Source organism: Anomaloglossus baeobatrachus, chromosome 6 (genome assembly GCF_048569485.1).
Source record: "Anomaloglossus baeobatrachus isolate aAnoBae1 chromosome 6, aAnoBae1.hap1, whole genome shotgun sequence".
Classification (NCBI taxonomy): Eukaryota; Metazoa; Chordata; class Amphibia; order Anura; family Aromobatidae; genus Anomaloglossus; species Anomaloglossus baeobatrachus.
Genome location: NC_134358.1, coordinates 140,212,025 through 140,239,803, shown reverse-complemented (window position 1 = coordinate 140,239,803; position 27,779 = coordinate 140,212,025). Strand labels below are relative to the sequence as shown.

The 27,779-nt window shown below is 42.8% G+C and overlaps 1 protein-coding gene across 2 annotated transcripts in view; it reads right to left on the bottom strand.

Annotated features, from left to right (window-relative positions):
• Window positions 1-12,489: 12,489 nt before the first annotated feature.
• The window catches only part of RB1CC1 (RB1 inducible coiled-coil 1), a 261,745-nt gene continuing 246,455 nt past the window's right edge, over window positions 12,490-27,779 (bottom strand). For both annotated transcript variants that reach the window (XM_075353273.1, XM_075353274.1), the window contains exons 22-23: window positions 16,091-16,161; window positions 12,490-13,672 (exon numbers count right to left, since the gene is read on the bottom strand). In XM_075353273.1, the coding sequence (XP_075209388.1) occupies window positions 13,595-13,672; window positions 16,091-16,161 (149 nt within the window). In that variant the 3' untranslated portion in view covers window positions 12,490-13,594. The remainder of the gene's footprint in view (window positions 13,673-16,090; window positions 16,162-27,779) is intronic.

The window sequence follows — 27,779 nt, the reverse complement described above, 5'->3', positions numbered from 1 at the left end:
GCTTGACCACATCAGGGGGGAAAGGGAAACGCGTATCTTTAGATCGTTTAGAGAAACGCCTTTCTGGGTGAGCGTCGTGCTTCTGGATTGATTCTCTGAAGTCAGCGTGATCCAACAAAGCACTCAATTTACGCTTGGGATAAAGGAAACGAAACTTCTCCTGCTCCGCAGCCGCCTCTTCTGCTGAAGGGGCTGGGGGAGAAATATCCAACAGCCTATTGATGGCTGAGATAAGGTCGTTTACCATGGCATCCCCATCAGGGGTATCCAGGTTGAGAGGGGTTCCAGGAATGGATTCCTGATCACTCTCATCAGACACATCACAGGGAGACTGATTGCGCTGAGACCCTGAGCAGTGTGATGACGTCGAGGGTCTTTCCCAGCGAGCTCGCTTAGGGTGGCTGGGGCTATCATCTGAGTCATAATCCTCGGCCTGTGAAGCCGGGGACCCCCCTGTGGGCTGGATTAATTCCAAGTGAGGGGGACCTGAGGACAGAGGCCTCGCCGTGCCCAAAGACTGAGCCCCATGCATAGATTGCAAGGTTTCAAGGATTTTTGCCATAGACACAGACATATTATCCGCAAAAACTGCAAAGTCTGTCCCTGTCACCGGGGCAGAACTTACAAGCGTCTCAGCCTGGGTCACTACCTCTCCTGACTCCGGCTGGCGAAGCAGCACCGGGTCGGAGCATTGCACACAATGGGGGTCATCGGAGCCTGCTGGTAGATTAGCCCCACATGCAGCACACGCAGCACACACAGCCCTGGCCTTGGCAGCCTTGCGTTTTGAGGATGGCATGTTGCTGCTTCCACAGAGTGATCTGGGAGATGCAGCCAGAAGCGCACCTCACAGTGCAAGAAATACAATATCTATATATCTGTACAGTACACCGATACACCGTGAGGCACTAGAGGGACCAGCACAGACAAATCGCTTACCGCCCGCTTAAAAAGCGGGTGTGTGGTCGCCAGATAGCCCCTAGTCCAGGTCTCCCAGAGCCTTGCGTCCTTCCTCCAGCCAGACTGCATGTAATGGCTGCCGGCGTCTGAGAGAGAAGGGGGGCGGGCCCTGGGCGTTCCTGGCTAAGAGCGGGAAGCCTGCTTCCCTCTGTGCCTAGTGTGAGGGCTGGAGCATGTAAATCAGGCTCCAGCCCTCGTCGCTGCTAGCGAACAGCGTCTCTCCCCTACCCTGAATGACAGGGTGGGGGCGGGAACGAATCGGAGCTGCCGGCGTCCTAGGCCCAAAAAGCCGGGGACTCAATTTATAACCGCCGCCGCCGTAAAAGCGCGGACGGCGGATCCCCGGCGCACCACAAGTCACAGCAGCGCCGCCCGGTCCAGAGGGGGTCGGCGCTGCGTTCCCATACACAAAAAATCCCCCAGTAATCTGTAGGGACACTAACTCCAACGTTGCGGTCCCCGGCGCACTACAACACCCAGCCAGCCCGGAGTGTGTCTGTGCCTGCCGGGGACACAGAGTACCTGTATGATGCAGGGCCTGTCCCTGATCGTACTCCTGCTCCGTCTCCATCAGGTTCTAATGGGTCTGTGGATGGAGCCCGGCGTCAGAGCTGAGAGGCCGGCAGGATCCCACTTCCACAGAGCCCTACCAGGGGATGTGGAAGGAAAACAGCATGTCAGGCTCCAGCCCTGTACCAGCAATAGGTACCTCAACCTTACAACACCATCCAGGGGTGAGAAGGGAGCATGCTGGGGACACTATATGTGTCCTCTTTTCTTCCATCCGAAATAGTCAGCAGCTACTGCTGACTAAAATCTGTGGAGCTATGCGTGGATGTCTGACCTCCTTCGCACACAAAGCTAAAACTGGAGAACCCGTGATACCACGGGGGGGGTATAGCCAGAGGGGGAGGGGCCTTGCACTTTTGATGTAGTGCTTTGTGTGGCCTCCAGAGGGCAGTAGCTATACCCCAATCGTCTGGGTCTCCCAATAGAGCGCTGAAGAAAGGGCTGATGTGTTATTAAGAGGCCTAAACACTCTCCCTAGCAGCTTCTCGCTCTGTCACTATACTGATACAATGCTGGTTCCAGATGCAATGTGCGCAAAATGGCGACGGACATCTTTTATAGATGCTATGACGCTGCGTGGCCAGCCAATCATAGTAATGCCACAACCAAGATGGCTGCGGCATTACTGTGATTGGTTAAGAAGCTCAGCATGTTTAGTGGCTGCAAATCAGGCGCCAAACTTGCTGGGCGGGACATACGAATATAGCGAGACGAGTACATGAAAACTCGCAATATAACGAGCAACCCGAGTACCATACTACCCATGCGAGCAGCGACTGTTAACGATTACACTCGCTCATGACTTGACTAGCGTCTGGAAAATTAAAAAGAAAAAAAAGTGCATCCCTTATGGACAGAGATATTATACTATGCAATTATAATACAAATAGGTAAATACAAAACAAAAGTTTTTTTTTTTTTTTTACAAGTTGGGTAACGTATGTCAATTTTTCTTTTTCTAATGTATCATAATTTCAGAGCTGGTGTCGGTCACATATTTCAACTATTTCATGGAATCATGTCAAGAGTTTTCTGGTAAAAGTATTTCAATGATAATTTCACGATAAATTTTATGTATCAAATCATGCATCCAATCTTGCACCCGCTCTAGCATGTCATACATGATGTAGATCACCTATGAAAGTCCAGAAACTGTAAACTTGCAGAGTAGAATCTTCTATTTTGCACTTTGGCTCCAATTCTTTAACTGCCTTTATGCCTGTTTTTTTTTTGTCTCGTTTTGCACCAGTTTTTTTTTTTGTTTGGAGCTAAGTCAATATTCTATTTTGCGCCTTTGTTTTAATCTAGTATATACAGTCAGGGCCAGAAATATTTGGACAGTGACACAAGTTTTGTTATTTTAGCTGTTTACAAAAACATGTTCAGAAATACAATTATATATATAATATGGGCTGAAAGTGCACACTCCCAGCTGCAATATGAGAGTTTTCACATCCAAATCGGAGAAAGGGTTTAGGAATCATAGCTCTGTAATGCATAGCCTCCTCTTTTTCAAGGGACCAAAAGTAATTGGACAAGGGACTCTAAGGGCTGCAATTAACTCTGAAGGCGTCTCCCTCGCTAACCTGTAATCAATGAAGTAGTTAAAAGGTCTGGGGTTGATTACAGGTGTGTGGTTTTACATTTGGAAGCTGTTGCTGTGACCAGACAACATGCGGTCTAAGGAACTCTCAATTGAGGTGAAGCAGAACATCCTGAGGCTGAAAAAAAAGAAAAAATCCATCAGAGAGATAGCAGACATGCTTGGAGTAGCAAAATCAACAGTCGGGTACATTCTGAGAAAAAAGGAATTGACTGGTGAGCTTGGGAACTCAAAAAGGCCTGGGCGTCCACGGATGACAACAGTGGTGAATGATCGCCGCATACTTTCTTTGGTGAAGAAGAACCCGTTCACAACATCAACTGAAGTCCAGAACACTCTCAGTGAAGTAGGTGTATCTGTCTCTAAGTCAACAGTAAAGAGAAGACTCCATGAAAGTAAATACAAAGGGTTCCCATCTAGATGCAAACCATTCATCAATTCCAAAAATAGACAGGCCAGAGTTAAATTTGCTGAAAAACGCCTAATGAAGCCAGCTCAGTTCTGGAAAAGTATTCTATGGACAGATGAGACAAAGATCAACCTGTACCAGAATGATGGGAAGAAAAAAGTTTGGAGAAGAAAGGGAACGGCACATGATCCAAGGCACACCACATCCTCTGTAAAACATGGTGGAGGCAACATGATGGCATGGGCATGCATGGCTTTCAATGGCACTGGGTCACTTGTGTTTATTGATGACATAACAGCAGACAAGAGTAGCCGGATGAATTCTGAAGTGTACCGGGATATACTTTCAGCCCAGATTCAGCCAAATGTCGCAAAGTTGATCGGACGGCGCTTCATAGTACAGATGGACAATGACCCCAAGCATACAGCCAAAGCTACCCAGGAGTTCATGAGTGCAAAAAGTGGAACATTCTGCAATGGCCAAGTCAACCACCAGATCTTAACCCAATTGAGCATGCATTTCACTTGCTCAAATCCAGACTTAAGACGGAAAGACCCACAAACAAGCAAGACCTGAAGGCTGCGGCTGTAAAGGCCTGGCAAAGCATTAAGAAGGAGGAAACCCAGCGTTTGGTGATGTCCATAGGTTCCAGACTTAAGGCAGTGATTGCCTCCAAAGGATTCGCAACAAAATATTGAAAATAAAAATATTTTGTTTGGGTTTGGTTTATTTGTCCAATTACTTTTGACCTCCTAAAATGTGGAGTGTTTGTAAAGAAATGTGTACAATTCCTACAATTTCTATCAGATATTTTTGTTCAAACCTTCAAATTAAACGTTACAATCTGCACTTGAATTCTGTTGTAGAGGTTTCATTTCAAATCCAATGTGGTGGCATGCAGAGCCCAACTCGCGAAAATTGTGTCACTGTCCAAATATTTCTGGACCTAACTGTATGTTCACACCGCTTTGCTTTTTTTGTTCTATGCTTTTTGGGCATGTTTTAGTCTAATTTATCAAATGCAACTTTTTAAAGATTCACAATATTTGACGAAATGTCACTCCAGTCCGCCCCATTGTACTTTCAAGTACGCCTGACTTTTGGTTGAATTTTTACTACCTTTGAAGCCCAAAGTTGCAAAAGTTATTCACAACAGAGAAAAAGGACATTTTTTTTTACTTTACACCAAGTGTGTGATAGTCTGATGAATTTGGCTCCAAAATGGTAACTAAGGTCATGTGTCAACAAGTTTTTGGGGGGCAGGGAGTTTGACGCTGAATTTTTGCTGCGTCACAAATCAACAAGATGTCAATTTCCCTTAAGGGAATATTGAGCTTTATGTGCAGATCATAACGTGGAAAATCTGCAGGTAAAAAAACGCACTTGCATTTTTAGTGCATTTCCGCTGCTGAAACGCATCAAAAACACAAAAGTTATGTGGACATAAATATATTAATAGTTTTGTCAAAGCCAAATACAAGAGCATATCTAAAACAAAGCAGCTAATAAAATTAAACATAAAACATCTTTAAAACATTACATATCAAAATGAGATAATAAAAGCAGCGTCAAAAACGTTATAAAAATGCATGTAAAAAAACGCACACAATTTACACAATAGGTGCAGAAATTCTGCAACATCATAAACTTACTAAAAGCTCATCGTGGGAACGTAGCCCAATACCACAAAACGAAAAAAGTAAAGCAACTTAAAAAAACCTGCAAATGATGAATTGGGGCCTTTGTGTGTGTAAAGAGGACTTTATTACAAAATTTACATGCAATAAAAAGTCACTAGACCCGTAATGTGCAAATCTGATGAACATCTGATGAGATTTCCAGTGCTGAGACCTGGAGGGCACATGTTATATAGTCATTACAGAGTGATCTATCTCAAGTGTTTATTTTTGTTAATGTTAAGGATTATGGCTTACAGCCAATGAAAACCCAAAAATTCGAATAATTACCACAACACACATGCAAAGGGTTCCCAAGTGTTTAAAATGGTCCCTTAGGTTGGTTCAGTAGGCTATACAATTATGGGGAAGATTGCCGACTTGACACATGTCCAGAAGGCAGTCATTGTAAATGGAGATAAGCTGCGCTCCACTGCCCTAGGCTCTGGTGCATGTCCAAGAAGTTTCATAACAGTCAGTGTGTAGCAAAAAGGACGTCCTTTTTGCTACACACTGGCTGTTATGAAAATCTTCTTGAATAAAAACACGAGCATATTAAAAAGGAACCATTGACTGGATATCTCTTTTCCCATTCTGTGTGCCGGGGTTCTTCTGAACATTTTACACAGAAGGCAGTCATTGACACACTCCACAAGGAAGATAAGCCAAGCTCCTGCCTACAAGTACTCTTTGGCTCCTCTTGAGTGCTTACCTGTGCAGGCACATCATCCTCATCTCTGCAGCCCTGGTGATGATGCTATGTTGCGGTGCGGAGCAGATCCTCTGCCTAAAGGCTGCTTTACACCAATCTATCGTGCGATAGATCGTCGGGGTCACGGTTTTTGTGACGCACATCTGGCATCGCTGGCGATGCCAGTCTGTGTGACACCTCCTAGCGACGCAGTATCACTCACAAATCGTGAGTCGTGTACTGCTCGCTAGGTTCCATAATATCGTTTAAATTAGTTGTTGATCGTTTCCGGGGTAGCACACGTCGCTCCGTGTGACACCCCGGGAACGATGAACAGCAGCTCACCTGCGTCACGCAGCCGACGCCGGCTATGTGAAGGAAGGAGGTGGGCGGGATGTTTACGTCCCGCTCATCTCCGCCCCTCTGCTTCCATTGGCCGGCGGCCGTGTGACGTCGCTGTGACGCCGAACGTCCCTCCCACTCCAGGAAGTGGACGTTCGCTGCCCAGAGCGAGGTCGCACGAGAGGTAAGTGCGTGTGACAGGGGGTTACCGACTTTGTGCGACACGGGCAGCGATTTGCCCGTGACGCAAAAAGGACGGGGGCGGGTACGATCGATTGTTAAATTGCACAATCGGTCGTACCGTGTAAAGCAGCCTTTAGTCCTGTCGCCGCACTGTTCAAATGTATGCGTGCCTGAAAGACGAGCATACATTTGAATAGAGACGGGGTCTCCAGGTCCTTGGCACCGCTTGTGTGCAGGCCTAGACTCTCGCAGTGCAGTGTTAGGACATTAGGTGAGTCACATGACTGTGATGTCACCAAAGGTCATTCTGCAACTGCAAAAGCTTCAGTGATCGTACAGAACTCATATGATCACTGAAGTTTATAATTGAAAGGCTGGGGCCCCCTCAGAGCGTGGGCGCCCTGAATCAGAAGCCCACTCTGCCCACCAATAACTGATGGCCCTGAGAAACAGATGGCCCATGGCTCTGTACAGCTACATTTCCTGAGACAGTCGGAGAGCCACACGTCATGAGCAGGCAAGCCACATGTGGCTGGCGAGCTACGGGTTGGAGACCCCTGGTCTAGAGGAAGACCCAACAATGCAGACAAGATGAAGGTGGCTACCAAAGCAACCTAGACTTCCATAACACCTTAGCAGTGCCACAGGCTGATCGCCTCCATGCCACGCCGTATTGATGCAGTAATTCATGTAAAAGGAGCCCCGACCAAGCATTGAGTGCATTTACTGTACAGACTTTACAGTAGGCGCCAACATTTCTGAGTTTAAAATACTTTTTTCAGTTGGTCTTATACAGTATAATAATCTAATTTTCTGAGATAATGACTTTTGGGTATTCATTGGCTGTAAGCCATAATCATCAACATTAACAGAAATAGACACTTTAAATAGATGCCTCGGTTTATAATGACTCTATATAATATATACAATTCCTACTGTTTATAATGACTCAATATAATATATGTGTTTCCCTTTGTATTGAATTACTGAAATAAATTAACTTTTTGATAATATTCTAATTTATTAAGATGCACTTGTATTTGATGATCTGAATGTGGGCACATGCAGTCCAGAAGACCAGTCCTCACCGAGTAGGATTCACACAGTGGTGGCTGCAAAGCATCCACCAGTTACAGCAGAAAAAGCTCATCTACAGTTTCAAAGCAAAAGTGAGCCCCATTTTAAAGACATGGATGTGCATAAAAAAATACAATTACACACTTTGTTGTGTTACTGTGCTAGTGGAACTTTACTATTGTATAGGTTTTCAGGCTTTTTGAAATTTTTTCTAAAAACATCAGAATTTTACTCTCCACTTTGCAGCGTAAATTATGACAAAATTTTTGGCTGCACTTGGCCATGCCATGACAAGACCGACTGCGATCTACCTTCTTTGCTAAAAATTGGCAGAGCTAGCTGGGAAAGTCACAACACTAAGCCTCAAACATTTTGGTGCAATTTCGAGTTGCGCAAAAAATTGGCAACATTTCAAGCAGCTTTAGGTCAGAATTCTGGTGAAAATTTATTGTGTCCAGCCTGAAAAGTGAAAAGAATGGAGGAGTCACCAAGGAGTTATTCAAAATGGTGTTCATTTTTTTCTGTAGGTAGTTAGCATCTACCTGCCTGTAATGCCCAGCACAGATTTCTGCGGCTTATGACATGTCTACAGAGCACAAGCTTATCTTCCACTCTGCTCTGTGGACGGGGTATGACTGCTGATGTCATGCTGATTGACAGCCAATCGCCTAACCGCGGGGAGCTGGCTGTCAGCATGACAGCGGCAGTGACACTCTGTTGACAAAGAAGCCCAAAAGAAGAGGAGTTGCTGTTAATGTGAGTAGCTGAATCATTGGCAGGAGCAGTCAGTGACAACTGTAAATTGCCATTGAATAAAACAGGCAGGTAGTTACTAGTCAACAACTAACTGCCTGATATTTTTTTACCATAAGCCAAAAAATTTAATATAGTCCTGGATAATCACTTGAAGGGATAGCTCTTACTGCCTGTAAACCATTTCAAACACATTTCTTAAAACTTGAAACACCCGTTTACGCCCCCTTCACACGTCCGTGAAAATCACGCACGTGTTTCACGGACGTGTCAAAGGTGCGTTTTCCCCTCCGTGAGCCGTGTTTATGGCACTACGTGTGTTCTCCGTGTGTTATCCATGATAACACACGGAGAACGAGAACTTTCAACTCACGTGTCCCTGGCGTCGCTGTCCGTGGTGCTGATCTTCGGTCTCCAGCCCTGCCGACTCCCCGCTGCTGCTTCCGGCCGCACAGTGAAATGAATATTAAATGAGCATAATGAGCGGCGGTCGGCAGCAAGTGACAGCAGCGACAGAGACAGGAGGGCTGGAGAAGGTGAGTAAAGATGATATTTTGTTTCTCTGACACGTGAGTTTTCTCCGGCGCGTGTCACATGGGACCGTATCCACACTACATCCGTGTGGTCCGTATGCGGGCCGTGTGACACCCGTGCTGCCGGAGAAAAACGGACATGCCTCCGTATGGAGCACACGTATGCTCCACACGTGCGTGCACATAAACCCATTGATTTTAATGGGTTTACGTGTGCCCGTGTCTCCGGTACATGCGGGCACGGACCTAGCACGTACTGGAGACACGTGCGTGTGAAGGGGGCCTTAAGAAGTATATTATAAATTATATTCCGTTATACTGCAAAATGTCCTAATATGTTAGCACAGAGAACATTGTAACCATGCACCCTTGACCTAAAGTATTTATACTGCTTAATGGTGTTATTTTATTTACTGGATTAGTGCCTCTTAGCCTTTGTAAACGGACGATTTGCATGTTCAACATTTGAATGAAAGCAAATAGAAGGAGCAGATGGCAGACTGTGCCACTGGATTGTGCCTCAGCATGTGAGGAGAGGTCAGAATACAGCATTTGCCAATTTTTTTCTATTTGTATAAAATCTGAAAAACATTGAAGTCCAGTAAGATCAAATACAATGGATTGAATATGGAGTGTGGCTCTGATCTACTTGGAACTTGTATGATACCCAAATTCCTTAGTCTACGTTCACTCAATGAGCCTTTGCTGAGTTTTTGATGTTGCAGATTTTCTGCATCTTTTATGTAAATTGCATTTTTTCACTATTTTTTTATTTGCTTTTCAGACTTTTTTGTCTCTACTTCCGCTTCCTGGAATATGGATTTGACAAAACTTTATTGATACAGTTGTACAGGTCACAGGTGTTTGTGTTTCTGCAACAAAAATGCACTAAATACCACGTGCTTTTTGTTTCACTTCTGGATTTTCTGCATCTACTGTAAGTCTATGGAAAATCTCTGCAACTAGCAATCCCAAAAGAGAAGTTAACATGTTCTGCAGCTGGCAGAAGATTTCTATAAATTGCATCCAATTTCTTGGAACTGTAACATGCTGCTTTTTTTTTTTTTTTTTTTTTTTTTTTTTACAGTAAAAATACAGAGCATCAAAAAATTGTGGGAACACAATAACTTTTCAGTACTTGCATAAGTGCCTGATAACCCACCTGTTTAAAGGGGTTGTCTGGTCTAAATCCACAAGTCTGCAGTCACTATGTGACTGCAGCCTTATGAATCCTCACATCTCATGCACTGTTAGGATTCTCTGGTTTCAAGAGCCGGAAAAAGTGGTCTTTGTTGCCACGAGTATGTAGATTCCTGGCCACATTCTGACTACAGGGACAAGGCCTCACTCACCACACGTGCATTGAGTAAGACAACGCTCCTCTAGTTGGCTCTGAAACCGGCAAATATAGAGTGACTGCAAACTAATGCGGGTGTCACACGGTACCCGCCTCCGTCGTTTGTACGTCACAGGCAATTTGTTGTCCGTGGCGCACAAAGTCGTTAACCCCCGTCACATGCACTTACCTGCTGAGCGACGTCGCTGTGGGTGGCGAACATCCTCTTCCTGAAGGGGGAGGGACGATCGGCGTCACAGCGACATCACACAGCGGCCGCCCAATAGAAGCAGAGGGGCGGAGATGAGCGGGACGTAAACATCCTGCCCACCTCTTTCCTTCCGCATTGCCGGCAGGACGCAGGTAAGCTGTGTTCGTCGTTCCTGGGGTGTCACACGGAGCGATGTGTGCTGCCCCGGGAACGATGAACAACCGGCGCACAGAAGAAAAAACGACTTTTTGAAAACGAGCGACGTGTCAACGAGCAACGATAAGGTATTTTTGCTCGTTCACCGTCGCTCGTAGTGGTCACATGCTACGATATATCAAACAATGTGCGTCACTTACGACGTGACTCCGCCGACATATCGCACCGTGTGACGCCCGCATTAGATTTAGACCGAACAACCCCTTTGTGATGTACAGATTGGCTGCAGGTCTCCCACATTGAACTTCTTATACATATTACATATACACCTATAAGAATGACAAGTTTGGGTCAGGATGCCTGTGGCAAGTTCATACATCGTGGTCCGTATTTCCACCGTGTTTCATGGAAGTCTGAATAAGGCCCAAACCTATATGTTTATCAGTTTTTGAAGTCTTACAGTTATGTCCAAAAATGTTGGCACCCTTTGTTCCAGAAAATTATTTTTCCCAGAAAATGATTGCAATTACATGTTTCGTTATACATGTTTAATTCCTGTGTATTGGAACAACACAAAATAACGAAAAAAAGGCAAATTAAGACATTATTTTTCATAAAACTCCAAAAATGGGATAGACAAAATTGTTGGCACCCTTAACTTAATACTTGGTTGCAGGCCCTTTAGAATAAATAACTGCAATCAACTGCTTCCTATAACCATCAACAAGCTTCTTACACCTCTCAACTGGAATTTTGGACCACACTTCTTTTGAAAACTGCTCCAATTCTCTCTTATTTGAAGGGTGGCTTCTCCCAACAGCAATTTTAAAATCTCTCCACATGTATTCAATTTAGATCTAGACACATTGCTAGTCACTGCAAAAGTCTCCAGTGCTTTGTTGCCATTCATTTCTGGAGTCATTGTCCTACTGGAAGACCCATGACTTGCGACACAAACCAACCTTTTTTGACACTGGGCCCCATGTTTGATTGTAGGTACTGTGCTTTTTTTTTTTTGTAGGCCTCATTCCATTTTCAGTAAACAGTAGAATGAGGTGCTTTAACATAAAAAGCTTTATCTTAGTCTCATCTCTCCAGAAGTTGCTTTCTCAGAAGAATTTTGGCTTACGTACATTTTGACAAACTGCAGTCTAGCTGGGTCTCCTGCATAACATTTTGTTTCACTGAAATGTCAAGGGATAGTTCATGCTGACACTAATGCACTCTGAAGGACAGCTTGGATTTCTTTGGAACGTGATTGGAACTTCTTATCCACCATCCAGACGCTCCTGCATTGCAACGAGTCATGAATTTTTCTTGTCCAAAGCTACAATTCTATGGGTTGTGAACTTCTTGATTATGTTACGCACCATGGACAAAGGAACATCAAGATGTCTGAGGATGGACTTGTACCCTTGAGCATGTTGATGTTTTTCAACAATTTAGGTTCTCAAGTCTTCACACATTTCTCCCCTCTCCGTTCTCCATGCTTATTGTGACACACTATGCAACAAATGAGTCAACTTCTCCACTTTTTATCTGGTTTCAGGTGTGATTTTCATATTGCCCACACCTGATACTTGCCACAGGTGAGTTTAAATAATATTTTTTGGGGGGGGGGTTATGTTAAAATATATCTAATAAGCCTTTTTTTTTTTTACTTTTTTGTGTTGTTCCAATACATACAAAGACGATAAACATGTGTATAACAAAGCATGTGGAAGTGAAAATGTTCTGGCAGAAATACTTCATTTTTTTAGAACAATTTCAAAGGTGTCAACACTTTCAGCCATGACTTTATGTGAACGTAGTCAACTGGTGTAAGATGTGAAAGTATCATATATATTTGTTAAACTACAATAAAGGATGTTTCTTAAACCAATGAAAGTATTACATATAAAAGAACATAAATCTTATAACCTGCTAGTACAAAAATTTATAACCAGTGGGAGTATTTCTCCTCCATTAAATTTAAATGTTTAATTAGTAAAGCAGAGACACAATTTTTCCCTTGTTTTATTGGAAAACATTACTAGAGCATAACATTTCACATAACTTAGATGCATGAATAAAATTATGCACAATAATATTGTGTTTAATTATATGTACAGTATACATGTTTTTTTAAAAGACGGATTTTCAAACATTTACAGTTTTAAATTTTTATTGTTTTAAAACTCTACATGTCTTTGCAATACAATATTTTGTTACTTGAGTATGGTTAATGTACAATGAAGTTGTTTTGCCTGAAACTCAACCATAAAATACAATTTTATCAATATGATCTATTTAACAAAGAATTTCCGTATGGCTGGGGTTGCTTTAGCATGGTTTATGCCATGTAGTGCTGTATACATTCTTCCCTTCAAAATGTCCTAAAGAAATCAACCATAAGTGCACTGGAAAGCTGCAATGACCAGCCAATAAAAGAAGGATTATTTATATTACCACGCCATATTGTAATTAAAGAGATAATTTCCAATGCTTGTCATACCTTTTCCTCATTTTTTACTGAGGCAAACTTATAGTAAATTGAATGGTGATTATCTGCATGCCATATACACTCCCCTTTGATGTAAAATTTACACAGGTTATAAAGGACGTGTTGAAGAGTGCCAGTACTTTAGATAAATGTATTTCACAAAGAGACAATGCTGGTAATAATGGTAACTAACATTTAACATCTAAGTACAAGCTAATTTATATTTAATCAGGCAGAAAGTATGGCTAAAGAAAAAAAGAAAGGAAAAAAAGAAAGAAAAAAAATCCATATTGTCTGCCCATGAAAGAGCAAACGTGTCTTGGTCCACATTTCTAAGTATTTTAGATGAAAGAAAACAGGGGCAGATATGCAGAACCATCTCATAGATTTACATCTCTAAAACGTAAAACTCGAAAAAGAAATCTGTATGCAACACCATTAAGGACCTGAATTCCAATCTTCATAAAAAAAGATGAGCAGCTGTTTAGGCTATGGATGTATATATACATATATATATATATATATATATATATATATATATATATATATATATATATATACGGGAAAAACAAGCCAGGGTATAAGTGTGTAATAGTTGTATAGGTGGGCAGTTTAGACTTTCTTGTTCCATGGCACTGCTTTCACACGATAAAATTTCGTACCCAAAGGAACCTTAAACCGGTTTTGAGCCTGAAACAGAGACACATGGTTATAGATCACCTTCCAAAACAACATTATGACATCAAAAAAATAGTATATTGCTATAGGTGGTTTCACTACTACAGTATTATTACAAAGTACAATTCATCAATATTGACATGAATATTTTCTTACTAAGGCTGTGTGCCCATGCTGCGGAAAATTTGCGGATTTCTCAAAAATCCGCAGTACAGCGAGTCCCCAGCCATTTCTATGGCATTTTGGAACTGCTGTGCCCATGCTGTTTTTTTCCGCAGCGGAAATAATGCGGAAAAGTCTGCAGCATGTCAATTATTCCTGCGGATTTTTTCGTACGATCCCATACTTACCTGCCTTGATAGAATACACCGGAGTCACTTCCTCCGATGCAGAGGAGCGCAGTGGAGCCAGGAGCGGGCAGCAGGAGGTGGGCCGGGTCTGAACGAGCTCCGGTCATGTGACAGCCGGAGCTAGTTCAGGCCCGCTCACCTTCTCCTGCAAAGATAGACATGGCCGGAAAGTGAGGTGCTGCGTGATGGAGGCAAGTATGAACTCCCCGATCACTGCAACACTTGTTCTGCATTGAGGATGCAGTGCCGAAGCCATGGTACTGTATCCTCAATGCAGAATGACCATAGCATATCCGCAGGACATTCCACAATACAACCGCAGCATTGAAACAGACAAAGTTGTGCTGCGGTTTTCTGGGAGCTCCTGCGGATATATCCGCAGGACACTTTCCCCGTGGGCACGTAGCCTAACAGTTTATTCACACATCGGTCTCCTTTTTTTGGTTAGTCAAAATGGGCATTGTTTTTTTTTTTTCCAGTGTGTTATCCATCCTGTCTCATTGTTTTCTCATGTTTTCACAAACTGGAATAAACATTCTGAACTTTTGTCACTTCTCAATTATTATTATTATTATTTATTATTATAGCGCCATTTATTCCATGGCGCTTTACAAGTGAAGGTTACTTTAACCATTGTCTGGTACCATGAGGTCAATGTGACCCCATGCAGATTGGTACAATTAGTGATTTTTTTTTTTTTCATAGAACCAAACAAGGGCTTAAAAACGCACGAAAACCATAAGTAAAACTAATAGAAAAAAGATGTTTTTACAGCTACATATAAAAGGGAGAACCTGTCACCTTAAAATGCTATTTACATTTTTCTGTCAGTCTGCAGGTGAATAGCATTAAAATGGTTCCCAGTCGCCTTACTCAAAGTGTGGTCACCACAATAGCTGATGGCTTCCAGTCAGTGAGGTGTGCAGACAATGGCTACTGTCACTGACCATTATACTTTGATTGTGGAGGTAAGCATGCTTTGGCATTTTGATTGACACTCAGGTCTGCAGTACATTTGTGTGCAGCAAACTGTCGGGGTGCGCTAACATACATGCTCACAGTATAGTTAGTAGTGCCTGTAGCTGCTTATTGCACACCTCCATGACTGAAAGCTGGCAGCTCCGGAATGTTAAATTTTCGAACAGCCAGCCAGACAGCATTGTAACACTGTAACAAAATGGACAGACATATCTTTAACTAAAAAGAACCAACAAAACAAAACAGAACAGAAAAAAACGGATATGTGCATTGTTTAATTAAACTCAAGGGATCAGTGTCCAATGGATCCATTATAAGTCAATAGGGCCATTAGAATAAACCTGAAATGGATCTCAGTCAGAGAGCAGAAGCTATGAGTCCAACATGAACAAAACCAAATAGATGACTCATGACAGTTTTCTCTCCATCCAAGAAAAATTATCCGATTATGCTGATCAGACATTGAACAGAGTCTGATCAGTGGGATCAAGCTCTCTGAGGTGAAGAAAAAGTAAAAAGTTTCTCCACCTTCTTCATTCTCTCAGACTGGAAAAATCGGACTGCACTCGGATGTTATCAGAGAGTAATCCGATTTTCACATGGACCCATAGATTTGAATGAGCAAGTGCGATCTGATCAAGGAGGAAATTCTTGCATGCTGCAATTTTTTTTTACTAATTGGTCAGTAAAAAAAACAATTCATCTGCACTGCCCCACTGAATAACATTGGTCTGAGTACAATCCGTTTATTTTAATGGATAGCAGTCAGACCAAAAAAATAGCCATTGAATGAGCCCTTAGAACGAGCTGTCTAGGATTGGAAAAAGTGGCTTCTTTCGTCTAGAAACGGCTCCATACTGTCCACATGTGATCTGTTGCAGCTCAGCACTTTTTGTTTGAGCATCTGTCATCTACTTCGGGACATCTCAGATACATCAAATACTAAATAGAAATGGCTAAAAGCCAAATTCTGAAGCAATTACTAATTCTTCATAGATTTGATCACTCTAAGCCTCCATTTATGCTGTCCAACAGATCGTTACTGATAAGAACTATGCAACGGAGATCTGAAAACAAAGGATTGCATATGTAAGCAGTTTACCTTTTTTGCTTGGCAGTACTCCTTTTCCATCACTTTACCAAGTACCCAGGGTCTTCTAGAGGAACCAGAAGCTGCACAAAATAAAGAAGCAAATACAAAACATAGTAAGTATGACACTCCCATACATCATCTCAGCTAAAAGGTGTTTTCCCACAAAGTTAATTGTAAAGTTCATTTTAAATCAATAGATCTCGGAATAATAATAAATTCCACAATTGGATGTTTTTGTTTTTTTTTTTAAATGTTCCTGTGCTGAGATAATCTTAGAAATGTGCCCCAGCCATGTACTGTGTAATGGCAGTGTCTGTTCAGACCATGTTCCTGTACGGTCACACGACACTTCTAGGTAGGAAAACCCCCCACAAAAAGTATAGACGTTACAGCCTCGGCAACATAGCTGATTTTTTTTTTTTTGTGAGGTAAAACATTTCCCTGCCTTTTTCTGAAAAATGTTTTACCTCAGAGAAGGAATTATTTGCACTCCAATGAGGTATTGTCTGTATACTTTTTTGCTTCCTCCCCTGCCAGGAGATGTGGTATGATCAGACCATGTTCCTGTATGGTCAGAAACAGCTATTACACATTACATAACGGGTGACATAAGCACTGAATACGTCACAAATTTTTATTACATTAAACTACCCCCAATGTCTTGTTAATGATGCAAATATGAATCACAAACATTGTGTTCTCAAGCAAAACGTCCCAGTATTTATCTAAAAACCCCACATTTTATTCTTAGGTGACTGCATCACAGACCTTCTCTTTCAGTCACCGGGATGTCGCTTTCCAGTCACGATCCTCTTCAAATTATTCGCCCCTAAAGCAGTCAAATTGATAAACCTTGGCTAGCCCAACATCCTGGCAATCACCTGGTAAATCCTGCGCTTGTGCACTGCATCTCAGCTGCCAGGGCCTGTGCAATGAATCTGGGTGTGCATCCCCGACTTCCTTTCATATGTGCGCATGCTCTGGAGCCATTGTGAATCAGTGGCTATATAACGTATTCCTTTGTGTGCGTGCATGCTACGCTATCTTCCACTTCTGGCTGCAGCAGAATGGCGAGAAAAGACCAGCATGAGCAGAGCGTTCACAAAGAATACGTCACATAGCCACGGATTCACAGCGGCTTCGAGCTGAGCACATATGAAATTAAGCTGGGGATGGACACCCAAATTCAGTGTGCATGCCCGAGGAGCTGAAGGTCAGTGCACAAGTGCGGGATTTAGTAGGAGATTGCATTAATGAGTTAATTAGTCAAGGCAATCAGACTGGGATGACTGTGAATAATTTGAAGGGGACCATGACAGTAAAGCGCCACCCAGATGACTGAAAGTGAATTTCTGTGATGCAATCACCTAAAAAACCCCCAAAAAACAACTTTTTATCCTTAAGTTAAATACTGACACCTTTTGCTTGAAAACACCAAGTTAGTGATGCAAGACATTGGGGTCCGTTAAATGTAGAAAAATGATGTGAATGGATTCCTTAAAAAAATACATTTCTCACCAGATGTTGGTAAAAACCCAGCAAATCCACAGAGGCAAAGAAATCAAACCATAGATGGCCATACATTAAGTTATGTGTAATAAAGAGAAATTACACAGGAAAAAAAAGTATTGAACATGATTTCTGAAATTTAAATAAATACGTTTTACAGTGATGAGTGGTGATGTCAATCAGGTTATTTGCAGTCACAGCTGGAGAGTCCCACGGTCCTCCACCTGTGATCGGAAATAACCTCAACTACGGTGACCTCATCGAGCAGAGTGACCTCACCGCTGCGGCTCATTCTCTGCCTGAAGCTCACAGCAGGAAGTCATATTCTATGGCTATGCGCTGTCATTTTAAATGTAGCAGAGCTGGAATCATTGTGGGACTTCATGTGGAGTAAGTTGGACCTGGGTGTTTTGGGGGTTAAAGTAGTGAAAGAGGGTGTGTGTTTTTGTCTCATTTCAAATAAAGGATTTTGTTGGTGTTTGTGTTTATTTCTCTTCACTTACAGATTAGTAATGGGGGGGGTCTCAGACACCTCCCATTACTATTCTAGGGCTTAGTGGAAGCTGTGAGGTGCCACTACTCCAGGGTAATAGGAATGAGCAGTGTAAAGTTCCGGGATTGTCGCATCTAATGGTGCAACAATCCTGGGCGGCTGCAGGCTGACATTTTTTAAGCTGGGGTGGGGGGGGCACAACAGGCATGGGTCTTTCCAGCCTGAGAATACCAGTCACCAGCTGTTGGCTTTATCATGGCTGGGTATAAAAAAATCAAAATTGGGGGGGACCGCACACCAGCTTTTTAAATAATTTAAATAATAATAATAATAAAAAAGCCGCATGTGGTCTCTTATCTTGACACAGCCAAGATAAACGCAGACCGGGGGCTGTAGCCTGTAGCAGTATACTTTATCTTTATTGGGTATCATAATATGGCAATTTTTAAAATTTATTTTACAGCAATAGAGAGGCACACACAGTGTCTCTGATTGACAGCAGTCAGACGCTGTCACAGAGCATGCGGGCACGTCTGACTATCAATCAAGGACGTCGGGACTGCCGGTGAGCAGGGAAGCAGGGAATATGTATGAAAGATAATGAGTGGCCTCGGAAATAGTGTTAGAGTCACGTGGCGACTGCTCCAATCCCCCTATCCATTCTACCAATATTTTAAAACGCCAAGTTCTGGTCCCCATAGACTTATATGGCCACTGGCTTCTGGCCAGAGATCCGATCAATTTCAGGTTGGAACCATTTTTTCTTTTAAAAGCCTAGTTGGACCAGCTGATCCCGGGTAGCTGCGAGTCTGTCTATCACTATTTATAAGTATCAACCTCTTTATGGATGAAGTTAAAATTATTTGAAAAAATAAGACAATACGACTAGTGGAATGTTAACACACAAGATTGCTGATGCCACTGATTGGCTGTAGCGGTCATGTGTTGCATATCTATCACAGATGCAGCAATAGCGCTAGAGCTGTAAGTAATGCTTAGTTTGTTATTTTACAGCTTTATGTGCCCATGCCCCAATCACTCTAAAAAGTAACTAAACTTTTGGAAAACTTCATTTGTTCATATGATGTAGGCCCCCACACCACTGTTTGCTCAAAAGACATCTTAGAAATACACAGTTCCTACTTGAGTGCACACAGAGCATTCAATAGAAAATTATAATTGAAGAGATAGTCATAGACATGGACTTTCTATTTAATTCCTAATCCGCTCTGTGCTGGGCTACCTCCTTAGCTCATTCTACAATTATATTGCCGTGTAAACAGGCTGCTAATAACCTGCTGATTGGGTAAAAGGGCTAATCATTGAATAAAAATCTTTTATGCAGAATAAGAGATCATTCAGCCTATGAGCATTGAGCGATCTAGTATATATCGCTCAATCTGCATCATTTGCTCTGGTCTCTCTAAACAGGCAAACGACTGCCGATCAGAAAAACTTTACAGGTCGTATCGTGCCAACAGTTGTGTTGTGTAAATGGATCTTGACTCTAAACAAATGAGGGGTTTTATTTGTCATCCAGCTGTCCTAGAAATAGCCATACATACAAATTAAAATGTAAAATCTTGAAGTTGCCGAAGTGTATTTGTTTGAGAAAATGTTCTTTAAACACAGAGATAGAATTTCCTTGCACTTATGACTTCGCCTCAGATGACTCCATCACTTCACCATGACTTAGGACACAGCAGGAGTAGAAGGATTAGAATGTATTATGTAATAATCTTTCAAATAAAATCAATCTGTATTAGATCCGCTTCCCTGTAAGGTTAGCCTACCGATTGCCTGACTTAGCCTTGCTGCTTTATTTTATTTATTTTACCCCAGCTTAAACATATACTCTGCAGGTTAATGTCCAGTCATAAATACAGGAGTTTAAATTCTAAATATTAGCTTCAATCTCCCGTCTGGACAGTTAAAATGTTTGAGACCTGGCAAACAATGCTCAGCAGCTAATGCGAAGTCACTGGAGTATCAACAAGGCGTACGTCTTACAGCAAGATCCTCCTCGCTGCAGCCCTGGGCAGTCTGACCGTGCCTGATGAACTGCATGATTAACGTAGCAAAAGGCAAAAAGTACACCACGGTGATATTAAAATACTAGAAATAAATCTAACATTCATGTGAACGCAATGAAGAACTCAGACTAGAATAAATCAACTGAAGAAGAGAAACTTTACTCCTAGAAAGAATGCTGGAAGATAATGGACAGATGAAGTACCGTATTTTTCGCTTTATAAGACGCACTTTTGTTCCCCCAAATTTTGGGGGAAAGTAGGGGATGCGTCTTATAAGCCGAATATACGGGGGGGGGGGTGTATATATATATGTACACTGCAGGGTCCAGGGGAGGTGGGGGCGCTGTGCTGGGAGCAGGTGAACGCTGCGGCGGCAGCGTTTGATCTCCTGCTCCCGCTCATATAATATGCACAGCCGCTGTCCATCTCCAATGGTGCTGAAATCGCAGAGCAGTGAGGGGCTGGGGCAGCAGTGTATATTATATGTCTCTGTGCCTCCCTGTGATGGTACATGCCCCCCCCTGTGTTAGATTTGGCCCCCAGGCTGCTGCTCATCCTAAAATAAAAAAGCTTTACTTACCCCCTCCAGCGTTTCTCCCCGGTGTCCCTGCTTCCACTGTGATCAGGCACGCAGAGATCTCAGTCTGCTGTGCCGATCACATGACCGCACTGAGAACCAGGAAGTGGAGGAAGAGAAGCACGGAGGGAGCTCAGCGCTGGAGGAGGTAAGGAAAGAGGGTTTTATTTTACTATGGACAGCAGCAGGGGGGTGATATCTTACACAGGGGGATTTGTGCGATCTATAGGGGCTATGGGCAGCACTATGGGGGTGATATCTAACACAGGGGGACTTGTGCGATCTATAGGGGCTATGGGCAGCACTATGGGTGTGATATCCAACACAGGGGGACTTGTGCGATCTATAGGGGCTATGGGCAGCACTATGGGGGCGATATCTAACACAGGGGGACTTGTGCGATCTATATAGGGGCCATGGGCAGCACCATGGGGGCGATATCTAACACAGGGGGACTTGTGCGATCTATAGGGGCCACGGGCAGCAGCATGGTGGCGCTATCTAACACAGAGGAACGTGTGCAATCCATAGGGGACTGTAGGCAGCACAGGGGAATGTATGCAATCCATAGGGGGCCATAGGCAGCACAGGGGAACGTGTGCCATCACAAGGGGGTTATATTCAATATAAGGGGGCCATATCCAGATTAAGGGGGCTAATTTTAAGATGGGGGGCTATGAGGGACATATACCCTATATGATTTGTTAGAGGGACACTGGCATTATAAGATGGACCCCATTTAACATAAAAAAAAAAAAAAAATCTCTTTTCCTTCACCAAATTTGGGGGTGCGTCTTATAATCAGGTGCGTCTTATAAAGCGGAAAATACGGTACTTTAAATTCATGATTTGGCGATAAAGTTGTTGATATCCAAGGTTAGGTTCTTATTATATTCATCTACAACTTGTGTAGAAATGAAAGAGGCAACAAGTGAGCAGAAGACTGACAGAAGACTGACTATTCACGAGAATCGTATATCCTCAGGGGTGACAGCATCAGTGTATAAACACATAAGCTGACTGCCAGCAGCTGCCAATAGAGGAAAATTAGTGCCTTACAGCTTATCGTGTAAAAAGATAACTCCCACCCCACTTTTGATATGGTAAAGTCACAGATGAGTGACTGGCGGAAGTCTGGATCCTGAAAGCCCCACCAGTTCCTTCAATCAGACCGAGAGAAAGTGGGTCGGTACACTGCTCTGTTCAAGCTTGTAGCTCGGTGGTCAGCACTATAGCAATTGCACTGCTGGAGTCCAGGGTTCAAATCCTACATTGGACAACATCTACAAGGGGTTTGCATGTTCTCCCTGTGTTTACCTCCAAAAATATAATGTTGGGGAATTTAAATTGTGAGTGCCATTGGGAAAGTGATGATGATGTCTGTCAAGTGCTGTGGAATTAATGGTTGTACATAGGTAAAATATAATAATAAAAGCTCAGAGAATCAGTTCAGTGCTAATCAAGACTAATGAACATTGACTACAGCATATTTAAATTATTTTCCCCTTTGATGAGAACCTGCCACCAGCTTTTACTCCTCTTACTCTAACTTTCTGGCTTAAAAATACCTTTTTAAATGGATGGTTCCATTTCCATTTTTACATTGCATTTCGCCCAAAGTTGCCGGCAATCAAACTTTGTAACTGAATTCTATTTGTTTTGTCTTGCCAAACCAAAGGTCTTCCTGGAGGCTATGTGACCTTGCTATCGCTTGCTGTGAATCGCTTTGCTAATGTCAAGTCAACAAGTCCCATGGTAAAGTGCCTCCAAAGAATTGTCATGATACGTAAAGGATTTCCCTCCCCTTCTACTTGAATGGCGCATCTTTTGGAGCGGTGTGCAGCCTGGAGGAAATGTGCGAGGTGGAGGATTGGCGATTTCAGCATGGCTGAAACTACAGATACACCCTGACGCAAAAGGAAAAACAAAAAGTCCCAGGGATCTCCACAGTGCTGGGAGTAGTGAGGGATCAGTACACAAGGCTCATAAAGGAGCAACCTGAAGGTTACATTAATGTGGTTGTCCCATTTCCATTTTACTTTCTAGTTCTCGGCAGCCAAACTTTAGAAATGTTGGAAAACTGATTTGTAAAACTTCTGCGTCATACCATAATACATTAAAAACCATTCGTTGCTACTGTCCGGTCCATACAAGCCTTCTGTTGAAATGCTAAGCCATGATCTTTTTTGTCAATGGATGTGGATGATGCCCACTACATCTATTGAACAGCACTGGTCCAATGTTAGTACTGCTCATCAGCTTCATCACTCTCCGATACAGCATTCTCTGCACAGAATCGGGCAAAACACACTGGTCCTGTGCTGCTTGGTGAAAATTTGGAGTAGCATGTGGATGTCATAAGTATTGTTATTAGCATCAATCAATGAAAAGGGGCATACTAAGTGTGATTTCACAAGTGGCATGTATGGTGCAGGCATATCCAGAGGACAATTGTGAACTAATGTACAGCAGAAGAGTTTTACAAACTACTACACTAAGGCCATGTAACCACACTGCGTTTTTACCCACTTTTGTTTTGCTTTTTTGCTGCAGACATTTCTTGAGAAAATGGATGTAACCTTTCTGCAGACATTCCCCAGCAAAACCTATGGAAAAATGAATAGCTGTGCGCACACTGCGTTTTTTTCTCAAGAATATTCTTTCTGCAGAATTTCTTGAGAAAAACAATGTGCATATCACTTCTTTTCTGCGGGGACCTGCGTTTTTTGTCATAGATAATGGTAAAAAAGCACAGGGACCAACCTGCGGAAAAACCGCACCAAAAACGCATCAAACCACACAAAACCGCAATAAAACCGCATGCGTTTTTCGGTGCGTTAAGTGCGTTTTTTGAAAGCAAGTGCGCTAATCTTTTAGACTCATGAAATTTCTTGAGAAAAATCCTTTTTCTAGTGCGCACAGGGCCTAAGACATAAATATGGAAAGGAATTTTCTCGCTCGAAGGAGTAGCTGGAACAGTTTAGAAGTCTGAAACCTCATGACCCTTTAAAGGCATTTTAATATCATTACCTATTGTTACTAGGCACAGCAGCTACAGAACATAAGGAGCAGTATCTGGGAAACAAAGAAAAGGCAGCAGTACCTGTCAGCCTCTTTTAAGCTGATCATTGGCGGTGACTGCAGTCAGACTCCCACTAACTTGATATTGAGCAACAATCCTAAAGATAGGTCATCAATATTGCAGCCTTGGAAAACCTAATTAAAGTGGTAATGCAATGACTGCAAAATATTCCCTATCCTTAGGATAAGCTGCAGGGTCCGACCACCGAAATACCCAATGATTTCCAGAATAGGGATCTGCAGAGTCCCATCTGAATGGAGCAAAGGTTAATCATGCATAGTTCAGATCCATTCAAGTAGTCGAGAGCTGTTTTTGATAGTCCTATGGAGATTAAATGGAGCAACAGTGCCCCTTTTTGACCTCCACTTAGGAAGGGCACCGCAGTACCCCAATTTGATTGTGGTAGTCCCAGCAGTAGGGCTTAGTACATTATCCACTATGTATGAATATTACATGCATGGGGATAACAATTGTAGTATAACCTCTTTATATTCAGCACTATGCGGTAAGATTCTTTATTCAAAATTCATAAAAATGATAATTCCAACGAAGTGCAAGATAAATTTATGCTTAACGCGTTTCAGAGAAGTTAAGACTCATTCATAAATTAAATTCATCATGTTGCTTATGAATGAGGAGTCTACCATCTCCGAAATGCGTCAAGCATAAATTTATCTTGCACTTGGTTGGAATAATCTTTTTTATGAATTTTGAATAAAGAATCTTTTTATAACGTTGGTGCTGGATCTTCTCTCCTCCCCTCCTCCTCTGGATGTGACTGATTATTCAGCTGTGGTAGCCAAACCACTTGTTCCGTGCACCGGACCAGAAGTTGGAGAGACTTGCTTTGGAGTGGTGAGCTGAACGATATTCCTTATTTGTGACTATGCGGTAAGCTCTGAAGCTCTCATTAATGTCCACTGCAGCCATTGGTTGGGTGAAGCCATTTATTGTCAAACTACTGTGTTTTCGCTTTTTAAATCATAATGACAACCAAAAACAAATGACCCTGATTAAAAGTTCACGTACCCCAGTTCTTAATACCATATATTGCCCCCATCTAACATCAATGACAGCTTGAAGTTTTTTATGGTAGTTGTGGATGAGGCCCTTTATTTTCTCAGATGGTAAAGCTGCCCATTCTTCTTGGCAAAAAGCCTCCACTTCATGCAAGAAATCCCAGGAATTTACAGGAACTGTGTACTTGAGCTCTCCCCAGAGTGGCTCACTGATATTAAAGTCAGGAGACTGAGAAGGCCACTCCAGAATCTTCACTTTGTTCTGCTGTAGCCAATGACCGGTTGACTTGGCCTTGTGTTTTGTATCATTATCATGTTGGAACGTCCAAGTACATCCCATGCGCAAATTCTGGGCTGATGATTGCAAATTTGCCTCCAGTATTTGCTGATAACCTGCTGCATTCATCTTTCCTTTAACTTTGATCAGGTTTCCTGCACTTTTGTAGCTCACACATCCCCACATCTTCAGCAATCCACCTCTGTGCTTTACAGTAGGAATGGTGCTCCTTTCACCTAGGCCTTGTTGACATCTCTCCAAATGTAACATTAATGGTTGTGGTTAAAAAGTTAGATTTTGGTCTCATCACTGCAAATTAAATTGTTCCAGAACTTTAGAGGCTTGTCTCTGTGCTGTTTGGCATATTGTAGGATAGATACTTTGTGGCATTTGTGCAGTAATTGCTTTCTTCTGGCGACTTGACCATGCAGCCCATTTTTCTTCAAGTGCTTCAATGTGCATCTTGAAACAGCCATACTGCTAGTTTTCAGTGAGTCCTGTATATCAGCTGATTATATTTGTGTGTTTTTCTTTGCATCCAGAACAATTTTCCTGGCAGTTGTGGCCGAACGTTTTGTTGGTCTACCTGATCGTGGTTTGGTTTTTCTGATTTTCCATTTGTTAATCACAGTTAGAATACTGCTGACTGACTATCAATTCCTTGGATATCTTTTTGTATCCCTTTCCTGTTCTATACAGTTCAACTAGCTTTTCCCGTAGCTCAGTTGACAATTATTTTGCTTTCCCCATGATTCACCATCCAGAAACATTAGTTGCTGGATGAGCGATGCAAGAGTCTGTCTGGATCCCAGAAACTCCCTCAGCTTTTACGCACACACATTGATTACAAGCAAACAGGTCCCAGTTGAGGATTATTAGCCATTCAATCCCATTTGTCTCAACTTCTTTGCATATTATGAGGCCAAAATCATCAGGGTATGTGAACGTTTGATCGGGGTCATTTGGATGTTTTTGGTTGTCATTATGGTTTAAAAAGAGAAAACACAACTGAACTTTGCTAGTTGGAATACCTTTTTAACGATTTACTCCTGGAAATAATTTATAATGCAACTCCCTAATATAATATACTAGCTGTAGTACCCGGGCATTGCCCGGGTTAGTAACTGTCTCTCTGTCTCTCTCCCAGTCTTTGTCTTTCTTTGTCTGTCTGTTTCTATCTCTCTGTCTGTATTTGTATCAGCCTCACACATAAGCATCTTATACGAACGGTTTATTTTGTTCCTATAGCAACCACTGACAGTTGCCATTAATGGCCTGCAGCTCCCACCTCTATTCAGTTTAATGGAGACAGGATTTTGGAGACTAACTAAAGTGCGCGGTTAAATTTTCCCATCAAAAGATAGCCTATGACATTCCCTGAGTCACATGGGGAGTCTGTGCAAAATTTCGTGATTGTAAAAGCGACGGTGCGGATTCCTTTAGCGGACATACACACACACACACACACACACACACACACACACACATATATATATATACATACACACATACATACACTGAGCTTTATATATTAGATATGTACATACCGTATTTTTTGGACTATAAGATGCACTTTTTTCCCCCCCAAATGTTGGGGGAAAGTGGGGGTGCGTCTTATAGTCTGAATATAGGGCATGGCTGCAGGGAATGAGGGTGCTACGGTGGATCGAGTCATCGGCGGCACAAGCAGGCTCATTTCATATGCACGCCCATCCTCCGGCCAATCATCTCTCAGCGCTGAAGCCGGTACTGACAGGTGGGCGGGATGATGGGCAGGGGATGTGCGCATAATTAACAACCGGTCTGCATGATCACCCCTGGCAACTACAGCATGGAGTGATCATGTGTGGCTGTATTCACTGCTCCCCGCGCATGAACGCGGGGCGCAGTCAATAAGTATACTCACCGGCCAGCATCGCGATGTCCTCCTATCTGCCGGCCGCTGCTGTGTGTGGAGTGAGTGTCTCTACACAGATCAGCGGGCCGGCAGACAGGAGGACATCGCGATGCTGCAGGGAACGGTGACGGCTCCACACAGCTCAGCGGCGATGCTGCTGGCAAAGACAGGAGGACGAGTGATGCTGCTGGAATGAGGAAAGGAGAGTATAAATGTTTATTTTTTTTGTGTGCCACAGGATGCAGGCCATAAAGCAGGATGGGGGTACATAGATCAGGATTGGGGTATATACCAGGATCAGGGTATATAGCAAGATGGGTGTATAGGTGTATATAGCAGGAGGAGGGCATATACCAGGATGGCAGTATATACCAGGATGGGGGTATATAGCAGGATGAGGGCATATAGTAGGATGGCGCTATGTAGCAGTATGGGGGGGTATATAGCAGCATGGCGCTATGTAGCAGGATGGCGGTATATACCAGGATAGCAGTATAGAGGAGGATGAGGGCATATACTAGGATGGCAGTATATAGCAGGATGGGGGTATATAACAGGACAAGGGCATATACCAGTATGGCAGTATATAGCAGGATGGCGCTATGTAGCAGGATGGGGCTACACCAGGATGAGGGACATATATATACAAGGATGGGGATTATATACAAGTCAGGAGGATCATTACCAAGATGGGGCACATTTTTTGCTTAAATTTTATTTTCCTATTTTCCTCCTCTAAAACCAGGGTGCGTCTTATGGTCCGGTGCATCTTATAGTCCGAAAAATACAGTATGTTTGTATCTGTGTATGT